Source organism: Cervus canadensis, chromosome 6 (assembly GCF_019320065.1).
Source record: "Cervus canadensis isolate Bull #8, Minnesota chromosome 6, ASM1932006v1, whole genome shotgun sequence".
Taxonomy (NCBI): domain Eukaryota; kingdom Metazoa; phylum Chordata; class Mammalia; order Artiodactyla; family Cervidae; genus Cervus; species Cervus canadensis.
The window spans coordinates 79355144-79367233 of NC_057391.1; the positions used below are offsets into that span (position 1 = coordinate 79355144).

At 59.5% G+C, this 12090-nt stretch overlaps 1 protein-coding gene across 7 annotated transcripts in view; it reads left to right on the top strand.

The window, feature by feature from the left end:
• Positions 1-12090, top strand: part of PAPLN (papilin, proteoglycan like sulfated glycoprotein) — a 35965-nt gene that overhangs the window by 23326 nt on the left and 549 nt on the right. For 5 of the 7 annotated variants that reach the window (XM_043472480.1, XM_043472482.1, XM_043472481.1 and 2 more), the window contains 12 exons: positions 1721-1801; positions 1978-2236; positions 3293-3413; positions 3745-3883; positions 4857-5319; positions 6322-6459; positions 6594-6718; positions 6969-7107; positions 7716-7853; positions 8512-8639; positions 8747-8855; positions 9614-9780. In XM_043472480.1, the coding sequence (XP_043328415.1) occupies positions 1721-1801; positions 1978-2236; positions 3293-3413; positions 3745-3883; positions 4857-5319; positions 6322-6459; positions 6594-6718; positions 6969-7107; positions 7716-7853; positions 8512-8639; positions 8747-8855; positions 9614-9780 (2007 nt within the window). Of the gene's footprint in view, positions 1-1720; positions 1802-1977; positions 2237-3292; positions 3414-3744; positions 3884-4856; positions 5320-6321; positions 6460-6593; positions 6719-6942; positions 7108-7715; positions 7854-8511; positions 8640-8746; positions 8856-9613; positions 9781-12090 lie in introns of those variants that run through there. The other 2 variants (XM_043472478.1, XM_043472483.1) reach the window with 2 other exon arrangements.

Below are 12090 nucleotides of genomic sequence, written 5' to 3' on the forward strand. Positions count from 1 at the left end.
GGACATTTTGGCCATATCTTTCTAGTATTATCTTGGGCATCATTTTTAAAAACTCCTGTTGTCCTCATTTTATCTACAGCCTTTTGCATTTTGTCTGTAACATTTTGTGATGAAAAATCTTTTTAAAAACCTTATTGAGGTTAATTATCATACACCATAAAATTCACCTATTCTAACGGGTACAGTTCGTGATATTGAGTAAGTTTGCCAAGTTGGACAAGAGATGAGGAGAAACTTTAATCACACAGGAAAGATGAAGAGCTGTGTGGCAAGCAGTCATGTGCCCACCATCAAGTTCTACAATTAATATTTTGTTGTAATTACATTTTCATCATCTACCCCCATCTCTTCATTTATCAATTCAGTTGTTTTTAATATGGAATTTTTTATTGAGGTGAAATTCAATAACACACAGTTCGGTGTGTGTATACCGTGTGTTCTTATTTGTTATGTCCTCAAGGTTGTATGACCACCAGCTCTCTCAGTTCAGTTCAGTTGCTCAGTTGCATCTGACTCTTTGTGACCCCATGGACTGCAGCACGCCAGGCCTCCCTGTCCATCACCAACTCCCAGAGCTTACTCAGACTCAGGTCCATTGAGTCGGTGATGCGGTCCAACCATCTCATCCTCTGTCGTCCCCTTCTCCTCCTGCCTTCAATCTTTCTAGTTTCAAAAATTCTCACCACCCCCATAGAAGTACTCTGCACCCATCAATTAATCACTCCCCATTAACCCTGATCCCCTTCCCTGGTAGCCAGATCTCTCTGTCTCTATGGATCTGCCAGTTCTAGATACATCTAGATACAGATACATCTAGATACATCTAGATACAGATAAAAGGAACAGCATACCTTTTGCATCTGGCTTCTTTCACTGAGCAGAATGTTTTTGAGGTTCGTCTAAGTTGTGGCATAATCAGCACTTCATTGCTTTTTATGGCTAAATCGCATTCAGTCGTATGGATGTACCCAGTTTGATTATCCATGCATCTGTTGATGGATATCTGGGTTGTTTCTACCTTTTGGCTTTAGTGAATAATGATGCTATGAATATTCATGTGGAAGTTTCTGTGTGGGTGTATGTGTTCAGTTCTCTTGGGCTTATATTTAGAAGTGGAATTTCTAGGCTACCGTGTAACTGTTTTGAGGAACTGCCAAGTTGTTTCCAGTGTCTCCACCATTCTGTATCCCACCAGCAGTTGCTTGAGGGGTCCGCCCTCATCCTCATTCTCGCCGACCCTCGTTATCTCAGGCTTTCTGATTAGAAGCATGCTAGTACCTGCAAAGGGGGTCTCCTTGTGGCTCCGTTTGCCTTTCCTTAGTGGCCGATGATGTCAAGCATCTTTTCACGTGCTTATCGGCCGTCCCTGTGTCTTCTTTGGAAAAGTCTTATGTTCAAGTTCTTTGCCCATTTAAAAATTGGATTATGTTTTCCTCAATCCAATTAAAAACTTTTGTGTTACCGTTTTATATGTGGTTGGGATCAAACATAAATGCTCTCTTTACACACGGCTTTTCTCTTTGCCAAACCCGTGAAATGGGCGTTTTCTATGTGATGAGAGACTCTTTTGAAACCTAGGAAGGGTGTTGACAAAAACACAAGCCTACTCCTTTTCACTTCTGTTCTCCTGAGTTTCCTGGGTCCCGCCTGAGCGGTGGGGAGGGAGCAGATGTTGGGGGGTGGCCTTCCCTCTGCGCCCTGACGCCCCGGCTCCCTGCAGAGGTCCCCAGCATGCCGGAGGTGTACACCAGCCCCAGGGACCCCCGGATGTCTTTGGGCCCACGGGAGGCCTCTGCCTCAGGTGAGAAGCTTGGTGGACGCCCCCAAGTCCGGGGGCCTTTGGAGTGGATGTTGAGGGTGGGGGCAAGTAGTTCCGGGGGGAATGGGTGTGGAGAGGAGGGTCTGACATGGACAAAGACGAAGGGTGAAGGAGTCAGGCAGAAATACCACGGGTCTTTTGTTGCCTCCTCTTTTTAGATTTCAGAGACCAGTGGTGGGCACCCCAAGAGCAGCCCTCAGCGTGGGGTAACCCCAGAGGAGACCAAAGCCCACCCGTGTCAGCCCCGGGCCCCGCCCCATCTCTGCAGCTCTCCTCGTACGGGCAGCCTCTGCAGCCAGGCTCGGGGCCCCACGACTGCAGACAGAGCTCCCACGGGTGTTGCCCCGACGGCCACACTGCCTCCCTTGGGCCACAGTGGCAAGGCTGCCCTGGGGCCTCCTTGTGTCAGCAGAGCAGGTGGGTGCCTCTCCCCCCTCCCCAGGTCAGAGAGGGAAGGTGTGTCTTCAGGGTGGGGGTGTCTGATGGGCGGGGCAGTGTCTCTGCTCAGAGCGGGTGGGGTGGGTTAGCAGAACTCAGGAGCGGGACTCCAGGGCTGTTGTGCCTGAGCTGCCCAGTCTGGGCAGAACTGGGGACTTAGCTTCCTCCCCCTCCCACTGAGCTCCCTCCGCCTCCCACTGAGCTCCCTAACCTGCTGGGTGGGGGTAAAAGCCCGCCCCCCCCCCCGCCCCCCCCCCGCCCAGCTGCCCGCTCTCTCTGCGGAGATCAGCCTGTTGAGATGTAGCCTGAGGCCCAGGGATGGCAAGTAGGGTAGGAATTCTAGCTCTGATTTCAAATCAAGCTCCCGCTCTCTCGGGCTGGGGTGCTAAGGGCCACGATTCTGGAGTCAGCAGCTTGGGGGTGAGTCTCAGCTCCGCCAGCAACCCAGCTGTGTGACTCGGGGCAAGTCACTTGACCTCTCTGGTCCTGGCTTTCTCTGCTGAGCATTGGGAACAGTGACAGCCAGTGACTGGGGCCACTGTGAGGCAGGACCAGATCACATGGTGCCTGGCACACCGGGGCTTCGACACGTTCCTTCCTTCACCTTCCTTCCCGCCTCCCGGCTGGTGGAGGGGAAGTAAGCCAGGGGTTCCTTTGACGCCTTCTGCTGGCCCGTCTCCCAGCTGCCTCCGCTCTGTAAAACCTCCCTGGGAACCTGGTGTCTGGGAAGCTCAGGTGACTTTCCACCTTCTGGATTTTGTGTTGGGAGGTGTGAGTTGAGCCTCTGTTGATTATTAAGGGTTCACCTCCGCTTATTGTCTTCCTGTTGCCCCCCCGGGAGCCCCTAAGTGGTGAGTGGACGTGGCGGAGACTGGGGTTCGCCACATGGTTTGCCTTGCACACAAGGACCCCCTGTCTCCCCACTCACCTGGTCAAGCCCCCCCCCGGCTCAGGGAGCCTCAGAGCCTGGATCCTGGGGTGCTGGAACTCAGGGTCCCTGGTGGGGTGGGAGTCAGGGCTCTGATGTCCGTCCAGGTTTGGGTGCTGCCCTGACGGGGTGACCGTGGCCGAGGGGCCCCATCAGGCGGGCTGCGCGAGCTCTCACAGACGCGACGACACCGGGGGCAGGCCGGGATCGGGAGCAGCGGCCTCTGCAGTGAGTGCTCACCCCAGGGCCACGAGTCCAGCCCGTGGGCCTGCTCAGTGCTGCTGTGACGAGGGCTCGCGGCAGCTTTGACCTTGAGGAGGGAGGTCCCTGAAGCTCGCTGGCCTGGCTCGTCCTCTCGAAGGCACAGGCTTCCGCGACAGGCCCGGGCTGGGGGTTCGTCCGACCTTCTCCGGGGTCTGATCTCCAGGGCTGGGGTTCTGCTCGATGGGGTCACAGTTCTGTCCCTCTCTCTTCCTGCCATCCTCCCCCGGCAGCCTGGAGTCCTCCCACCAAGAGCCAGACCTCCATCTAACTTCCCAATCCTGGGCCCTCTCCCCAGGTCCCCAGTGCCCACCGGCCCCAGGCCCAGCAGAATGAGCCCAGCGAGTGCCGGGGCTCCCAGTTCGGCTGCTGCTATGACCACATGGCCTCCGCAGTGGGCCCCCTGGGGGAAGGCTGTGTGGGCCAGCCCAGCTCCGGTGAGTGGCCGATCCTCCTCGTCCTTCCTGGTGGGAAGGCTCTCGTCCCACTCTGCTCCGCCCCCCCACCCCCCGCCAGAGCCCCCCGACCTTCCTCCTGGCTGGCTTATCGCTCGTTTCTCCCACCAATACTTGCTGGCACCTGCCAGGTGCCGGGCTGGAGAACGGCGCTGGATTATCCTGCCCGACAGGTCATCCTCGCCCCCGAGTTTGCACTCGCGGCCGCCTGGCTGCCTGTGGGAGCCGGGAGCGTGGTCAGTGAGGAGTCCACAGAAAAGGAAGACCTGTGCTGCCCCTTGGGGCTCAGCCTCCTCCAGAGGCGGGGCGTGGCTGGGATGGATGGGGTGCCCACCCTGCCTGAGATGCGTCCTGGAGGGAGGCCTGTGACGTGGGAGCGTGGGTGCCCATGTGCCAAGGACCGTCTCGGGGATGCCGGAAGCCAGGGGGCAGAGTCTGCAGGGAGCTGGGCACCTGGGTGGGGGGGCTTTAAGTGGGGGTCCTGGAGGGTCACATCTGAGTGTGGAGAAGGATGGCTGGGCTGGAGAAGGTTCTGAGCTGCTCAGGGGCCCAGGAACAAGGGTGGGCCCCCTCCCTGGGCATCTTGGCAGCCTGTGGGGGCTCAGGGCTGGTGCTTCTGCGTGAAGCACGTCAAGGGTTGGCTCTGGGGCTGTTCTATGTGCACTGGGGGGGGCCTGGGTCAGGTGGGGAGGAGCACGAGGGAGCCCGTCCAGGGAGGTCACAGCCCTGATCCTCTGCAGGGCTCCAGCTCTGGGGGTGCAGAGCAGGCTGGTTCTGCTGGGGGTCCCAGGGCAGTGAGCAGAGTCTGTCCCCAGAGCCTGTCAAGGGCCCCGGCAGTAGTGTGGATGTGCGCTGAAGCTGAAGCTGGGGAGGGCCTCGCTCCTGAGTCCCGGGCCGCGTTTGCAGCTTCCCTGCTGGGTCCCGGTGACCTGCGTGCCTCCTGCCCCCCTCTCAGCGTACCCCGTGCGGTGCCTGCTGCCCAGCGCCCATGGCTCCTGCACCGACTGGGCCGCCCGCTGGTACTTTGTTGCCTCCGTGGGCCAGTGTAACCGCTTCTGGTACGGCGGCTGCCACGGCAACGCCAACAACTTTGCCTCAGAAGAAGAGTGTGTGAGCGCCTGCCGGGGACCCCAGCCCGGGGCCAGGGCCTCTGGCCAGAGCACCCTCGGAGATGGTGGCGGCAGCGGTCCTGGGGGCCAGCAGGAGGCCAGCCAGCATGGGCCGGGGCCTGTGGTCCAGAGAAGACCCTTGCCTTCCGGTGGCCTCCGGTGGCGAGACCAAGAACCTGGGCTGGGGGTGACGGACCACAGACAGGCCTTTGGAGAGGGGCCCTGGGGCCAGGAGACTGGGCCCAGTCCCCCTGGACTGAGCGGAGACGCAGGACGACCAGCACCTCCTTCCCGTGGCTCCTCCTACAGGTGAGGCCCCCCTTCCCCGGGTGGGATGGGGCCTGGGGCCGGGGCTGAGCCTTTTAGGGCTAAAACCCTGAGATCAGCTGGGCCTCCCTCCATCTCTCACCTGGAGTCTTCCAGCCTGGGGGGCTTTGCTACCATCGTTCACAGGTGGGGAACCTCAGGCTTTGGAGACATGAGGCTTGCCCAGGGCCGGGTGGATGGTGGCGCCTGAATTCTCCAGCAGATCTTGCTGGTATGATCCAGGGCCTGTCTAGTTGAAGCTTAAGAGCTTCATGACCTTTGGCAAGTCATCCAGCTTCTCGAAGCCTCAGTTTCTCGACCTGTAAATGGTGACATGATCCCATAGGTTTAGTGTGGGTCCCGTTCGTCGTCACTCTTCGACTGTGTCGTATTCATGAGAGGTGGGAATATTAAAAACGATCAATCAAACTTTGAATTCCCAAGGGATCAGGCATGTGTTTGGTTCTCCAGCTTCTCTCCCAAGCTCCATCTTGGGGCTCTGTGCCTGTTCTGTGCTCATTATTTTCAGCTGTGCTGGGTCTTTTTGTGCAGGGTTTTCTCTGCCTGCAGCGAGCAGGGTCTGCTCCCTGGTTCTGGGTCACGGGCTCTGGGCGTGCGGGCTTCTGTAGTTGTGGCTCATGGACTTAGTTCCCCTTCGGCATGTGGGTTCTTCTCGGATCAGGGATTGAACCTGTGTCTTCTGCATTGGGAGGCGATTCTTAACCATGAGACCATGAGGGAGGTCCATATTCTGTGCTCTTGAGGAAATAAGTTGAGGGCACAATGCCTGTGGGTATTTTGGCGGTGGAGTGGGGAGGGTGGATTCCTGATTCTGCAGGCTTCTGGAGCATGGCTTCCATGAGAAGTATCTCTGGTACTTCCATGGGTACCATGGGGGTACCTCTGGTACCCATGACGGGGTACCGGGCTTTCTGTGGGGACGCACTGATGAAGGGATAGTCCCTGGTGCTGGCCCTCATGTGACCCTCTGTCCCACCTTCCCAGGATCACTCTGGCGGGCTCGGAGCCCTCCGTGGTGCAGGCGGCCCTGGGGCAGTTGGTGCGGCTCTTCTGCTCCGAGGACGGCTCCCCGGGCCCCCACTCCAGGTGGCAGAAAGACGGGCGGCCCATCTCCTCTGACAGGTGAGTGCAGCCAGCCTGCTGCCCCGCCCAGCCCCTCCAATTCCTGAGGATGGGAGGGTGAGAGAGCAGGGTCAGGGGAGCCAGGCTCGCTGTTGCCTCAGGACACAGCGCTCAAGCCCCCTGCCCGCCCTCAGGCACCAGCTGCAGTCCGACGGCTCCCTGGTCATCAGCCCCCTGAGGGCGGAGGACGCGGGCACGTACAGCTGCGGCGGCCCCGGGCCGGACCATCACTCTCAGCAGGTCCAGCTTCGCGTCACAGGTCTCGTCCCAACCCCACCACGTCATGTGGGTTTTTCTGGGCCCCAGGGTAGGGGTACCGGCTGGGGTGCCCCAACACTGGAGGACTAGGGCAGGAAGCGGGCCACAGCATCCTGGCGGCGGAGCCCCTGTGCTCCGGGTCACCTGGGGCGGGCGTCTTGCCCTGTGTGGGCCTCCCCTGCCAGCCTCATGGGCACCCTCCCTTCCACCCACTTCTCCCCACAGCTCACCCCTTGCTTCTGGCCTCACAGCAGGGGGTGACGTGGCCGTGCCTTCTGAGGCTGAAACGAGGCCCTTCCCTGAGACCAGGGACCCAGCCCAGGACCACAGGCCTCGGGACCCCAGCCTCGGGGGCCCCGCCACCGCCTCGCACCCGTGGCCCCTGACCAGGTGCGGGTGCTCAGCGCTGTCTGCTGTCTGCCTGGCCCACCGAGGGCCAGGGTCAGGGGAGGGCTTGGTGGGTGGGAGGAGGGCGAGGTGGACAGTCCCTGGGCCGGTGTGTGCTGTGACCGGGCTTGCCGGCTGCCTGCTCAGGGCTCTGGGAGGGGATGGCGAGGTGAACGTGGCTCCTGGAGCCCGGCCTCTGAAGAAGGGGTGGGAGTCCTGCCCACCACTGCGAGCTCTGGGGAGCGGAGCCCGTGCTGGCCCCGGCCTCAGGGGCTAGAGGGCTGAGCCGGCCTTGAAGAGGGGAGTTTACAGAGCGGGCGCAGAGGGCTGGAGGGCCCACGTCAAGGACCTGGTGCAGGGCGGGCAGGACGCAGAAATTCTGGGTGGCGGAGATGAGAAAGCCGGAGCTGGCTTTGAGCCTGGGTCCCTGATGGTTGGTGGTGTCTCCCAACCAGAAAAAAAGGGCTGAGGCTGGAGAGCAGAATCTGGTCAGGGTTGGGTGGAGAAGGGGCTCATGAGGCCGGGTAGGGGTCCTGTCCCCAGGCAGGAGGGTGGTCAGGGGGCAGGCAGGGGAGGAGCCCCCTCATGGCTGAGCGATGCTTGCTCTGCAGGGTGCGTCTGGACCGGAGCCAGCCCGGGGTGCTGGACGCCCAGCCGGGCCAGCGGGTCCGGCTGACCTGTCGTGCTGAGGGCTTCCCGCCCCCGACCATCGAGTGGCAGAGAGACGGGCAGCCTCTCTCTTCCCCCAGGTTCGTTCAGCTCCCCTCCCCTGTCCTGCCTCCGACCCCGCCCCGTCTGGGCAGATGCCGTCCCCTGGTCAGACCTGAGCGGGCCTCTCTAGAGACGGGCTTGCGGGCAGAGGACTCCTTGGGCAGACCATGCTGGGGTCTTTGGGCCTTTCCAGAGTGTGGCTAGTGGACAATTGTAAGAGGCCGGCCAACAGGTGATGGCCGAGGGAGGAAGCGGAGGCAGACACCCTACTGACTGTGATCCTAAGAGCCAACGTATACGGAGCCCGTGCTGAGGCTTAATCTCCTTCACGTGACGTGCAGAAGAGCTAAAGGGGTGCTGTTTTATCCGCATGTGACACACAGAAGCTTAACACCAGCCAGCTCCTAAGTGACCAAACCAGGACTGAGCCTAATGAACGAGTGTAGGAAAAAAAATTGAAACCCAAACCAGAGTTATTTTGTACCTGAAAACTTGCAATGATCTGCTTGCTGCCAGGTTTTAAAGTCAGGCATCCTTAAGTAAACGAGAGTGTGCCAGCAGCTGGAGGGTGATCAGACCCCGCTGACCAGCAGGGCCCACTCAGCCTCTCACCAGGGGAGGGGAGACCCTCCTACCACCTCCCCACCCACCGGGGCCCTTGGGGTGGAGCCACCTGACTGTGCTTGGCCCCCGCAGACACCAGCTGCAGTCCGACGGCTCCCTGGTCATCAGCCGCGTGGCTGTGGAGGATGGGGGCTTCTATACGTGTGTCGCGTTCAACGGGCATGACCGGGACCAGCGCTGGGTCCAGCTCCGAGTGCTAGGTGAGGCGCAGCCTGAGTGGGCGGGTGCGTGTGGCCAGCGGCCTCTGGGGTCCGGAGGGGCACCACGGGTGTGCCGTGGCTGAGACTGTCCCCCTCCTCGGGCCCAGGGGAGCTGACCATCACAGGGCTGCCCTCCACAATGGCAGTGCCGGAAGGGGACACGGCCAGGCTGCTGTGTGTGGTGGCGGGAGAAAGCGTGAACATCCGATGGTCCAGGTGAGGCTGTTCCTGGCCCTCAGGCCCTCACCCCTGAACTCATATAGCCCAAACCGGGGGCAGGGGCGGGGGTCCACCTTTGTGCAGAACGTTGCTGCCACCAGCACCTCTCCCCCTTTCTACTCCCGCCTCCTGGCCTGGTGCCAGGGGAAGGGGCTACAGCGCCCTCCTCCCTTTATGGGGAAGCCCCCCCAGGACCACTCTCTTCTCTGCTGTTCGGGCTACACACCAGAGCTTCTCAAGCTTGGCACTGTTGACATTTTGGGCTGACAGTTTTGGTTGTTGGGGTGCGTCGGGTGATGTTCAGCCACGTCCAGCCTCCGGGTACCTGTAGCACTCCCTCCCACGTCATGGCCACAGAAAGTCTCCAGGTGTTGCCAGATGTCCCCTGCGTGGCGGATGCTCTGCTGGGCTGAGAAACACAGGGCTCCACTCAGCTCTGGGGGCTTTGGGTGGTGGTCTTTTACCCCAAGTCTGCTGGGCTTTTATTCATTCAGCAAACAGTTTGATGCCCCCTTCCTCCTTGTAGTATGTCAGAACGAGGCTAGGCACTGGGGATCCTGGTGTAACCTGAGCCCCCACCCCGACACTCCAGGCAGGAAATGGCCCAGTGTCCCCCAGGCTCGGAGGAGGTTTGCCCTGAGTGCGTCTGGGTCAGTGGGCGGCTCTGGAGCGGGCCTTAGACTGCCTCCTCCCTGGGAGAACCAGCTCAGCACCCCCAGGGCCTGGAGGTTCTCCCAGCATCCTCTCTCCTCCAGGAACGGGCTGCCGGTGCGGGCCGACGGCCACCGCGTGCACCAGTCCCCGGACGGCACGCTGCTGATCCACAACCTGCGGGCCAGGGACGAGGGCTCCTACACGTGCAGCGCCTACCGTGGAAGCCAGGCCGTCAGCCGCAGCACCGAGGTGAAGGTGGTCCCGCCGGGTAAGGAAGGCCCACCCCAGGCACCTGCTTGTCTTCAGGAGCTGGAGTGTGTGGCTGGACGTGGAGGGCACAGGCTCTGCAGTTGGAGGGGCTCTGCCAGTTCCCGGTTACATGACTTGGGGTGGGCCAGTCGTCATGTGGCCTGAAACAGCCCTGGGAGGGAACCGCCAGAGCCCAGCTGTGCTGGTTGGCCTGGATGGTCACGGCTGTCCAGGCCGTAGCACTTCACCAGGACCACGCAGGGCGTCGGGCCTGGCTGCCTCCTGTCTGCCAGGCTGAGCGTGGAACTGGCCAGGTTAAAGGTTGCAGTCTGGTAGAAATGTAGCTTAGTGAGCGGGACTGAAGGGGGGGCTTCCAGTTTATGAAGACAGGGACTGGGACCCAGCCAGGGTCCGGCACAGGGCTTGGCATCACTGGGCGCTCAGGCTGAGTGCATGTGCATGAAGGTGATACCTTGGCGAAGGCACCATCCCACAGGGGCTGCTTTTCACCTCGATCGTGTGCAGCAGATAGATCTCTTGTCCATGTATTTACCAAACTTTTACAAGACTTGAGACAGGCCAGAGTGCAGATTTAAGTGAGAAAGATCGCTGTCAGGAGGCCCCCAGATGGGCATGTCTGTGATTAGGTAGAGGCGTGTCTGCATGGGAAGCCAAGCTGGAACCAGAAGCTCAGTTGACGCTGAAGTTTGGTGGGGCTCCCAGTGATGCGTGGTCACCAAGAGATTGAAATGGTGTGATGGGACTGCCTCCGGGACAGCACACTTATGGCCTCAGCCCGGCCGTCTTTCTTCTGCCCCCTGTTGCATGAGTGTTGGTAATCTGAGACACTTTCTTTGGGGAAGGAGGGCACCTCTTTAAGGAGAAGGTATCTTCCTCTCTCCTTTAACTGTGTTGGTTCTGTCAATTAAGCCGTATGTATCTGCCGTCACCCATCTAAGCTTTTTGTGGCATTTCACTGCTTGAGGCTGCCTTGCTGTGCCCTGGGTTCATGGTCTGGTGGCATGCCGGAACTGCAGTGTTAGTATCAGGGGGAGGGGCCTTGAGCTGGTCCCACTCTGGTGTAAGGAACATAGTTCTACTGGGGACACTTTGCAAGCTTCCTTTTTTTTTTTTTTTTATTGGAGTGTAATTGCTTTGCAATGTTGTATTAGTTTCTGCTATACAACAAAATGCTGTCAAGCTTTTTACCTAAAGGTTTAGGGTGAGAAACAGAAAATACTGTAAGGTTAAAACATGGGGGGTGGGGGTCACTCACACTTTCGGAATGGGACTGCCCCAGTTACGTGCTGGTTATTTTAGCCATGGTTACTGTGTGCTTCAGTTGCTATCATTAACTCCAGACGAGACGGCAAACACGGAGAGCTTATGTGACCATTTGCCCCAAGTCCCCCGGCTGGAAGGGGCAGAGCCAGGATGGTGCCCAGCCTGCACCACCATGCCCGGCACCTGCTCCCCTCTGGCTGTGATGAGCCCAGGGGCTGCGATGGCTGAGATTAGGTTGATAACCAAAGTGATGATTGTTGAAAATAAGCATAAATGGCTTGTTCTTTATGGAAATATAGGTAGTTCGTACACTTGTTACACTGATGAGCCAAGCCTTCACAAAGCCGTTGGCTGGTTAGGTGTTGTCTGTTAGTTGTATGTGGGGAGGGGGCATGGAGGGGGGGCTTCCGCAGCCCCGTGGGGTGACTTTGGGGAGGTGCTGTCAGGCGTAAGCCAAGCTGAGCCCTGAGAGCCCCTCCCAGAAAGAAAAGGGAGGTTAACTAGACAAAGCGACTTCAGTCCGAAGACGAAGCAGTGGAATGAAACACCCACAGTGATTTGTAAGCTACGGAAGCGCCAAGCAAATTCAGAGGGAGGCACCCGGCGCTTTGTGCTCAGGGTTGCGTCAGCACTGCAGGTCCCAGCCTGTCCTCCCGTCACTGGCCTGACGGGCTCTGGGGAAGTGGGAACAGCCGGAAAGCTGGGGAGCTAAGTGACTGAGCTGGGGCCACTGAAGACAAAACGCTGGAAGTGGGAGGAAATCAGCAGTGAGAGCGAGCAGGCTGCTCTCGCCAACTCAGAACTGTACTTGGGGCCGACCCCGCTCTCCTTGTCCAGAGGCCACGGCCATGTTCATGCGGCTCCTCAGGTCTCAGTAGCCAGAGCAGGGGGCTGACTTCCAGAGATGTTTAATCAGCTGGAGAGTCAGTATCTGGGGGTCTGCGATGGGCTGTGCACTGGGGCGAGTGGTGGGGGTGGAGGGGAAGAGAGCTCCGAAAGAGTGACAGGAGGCCCACTGCATGCCGAAGTGGGGCCCATGGCAGTG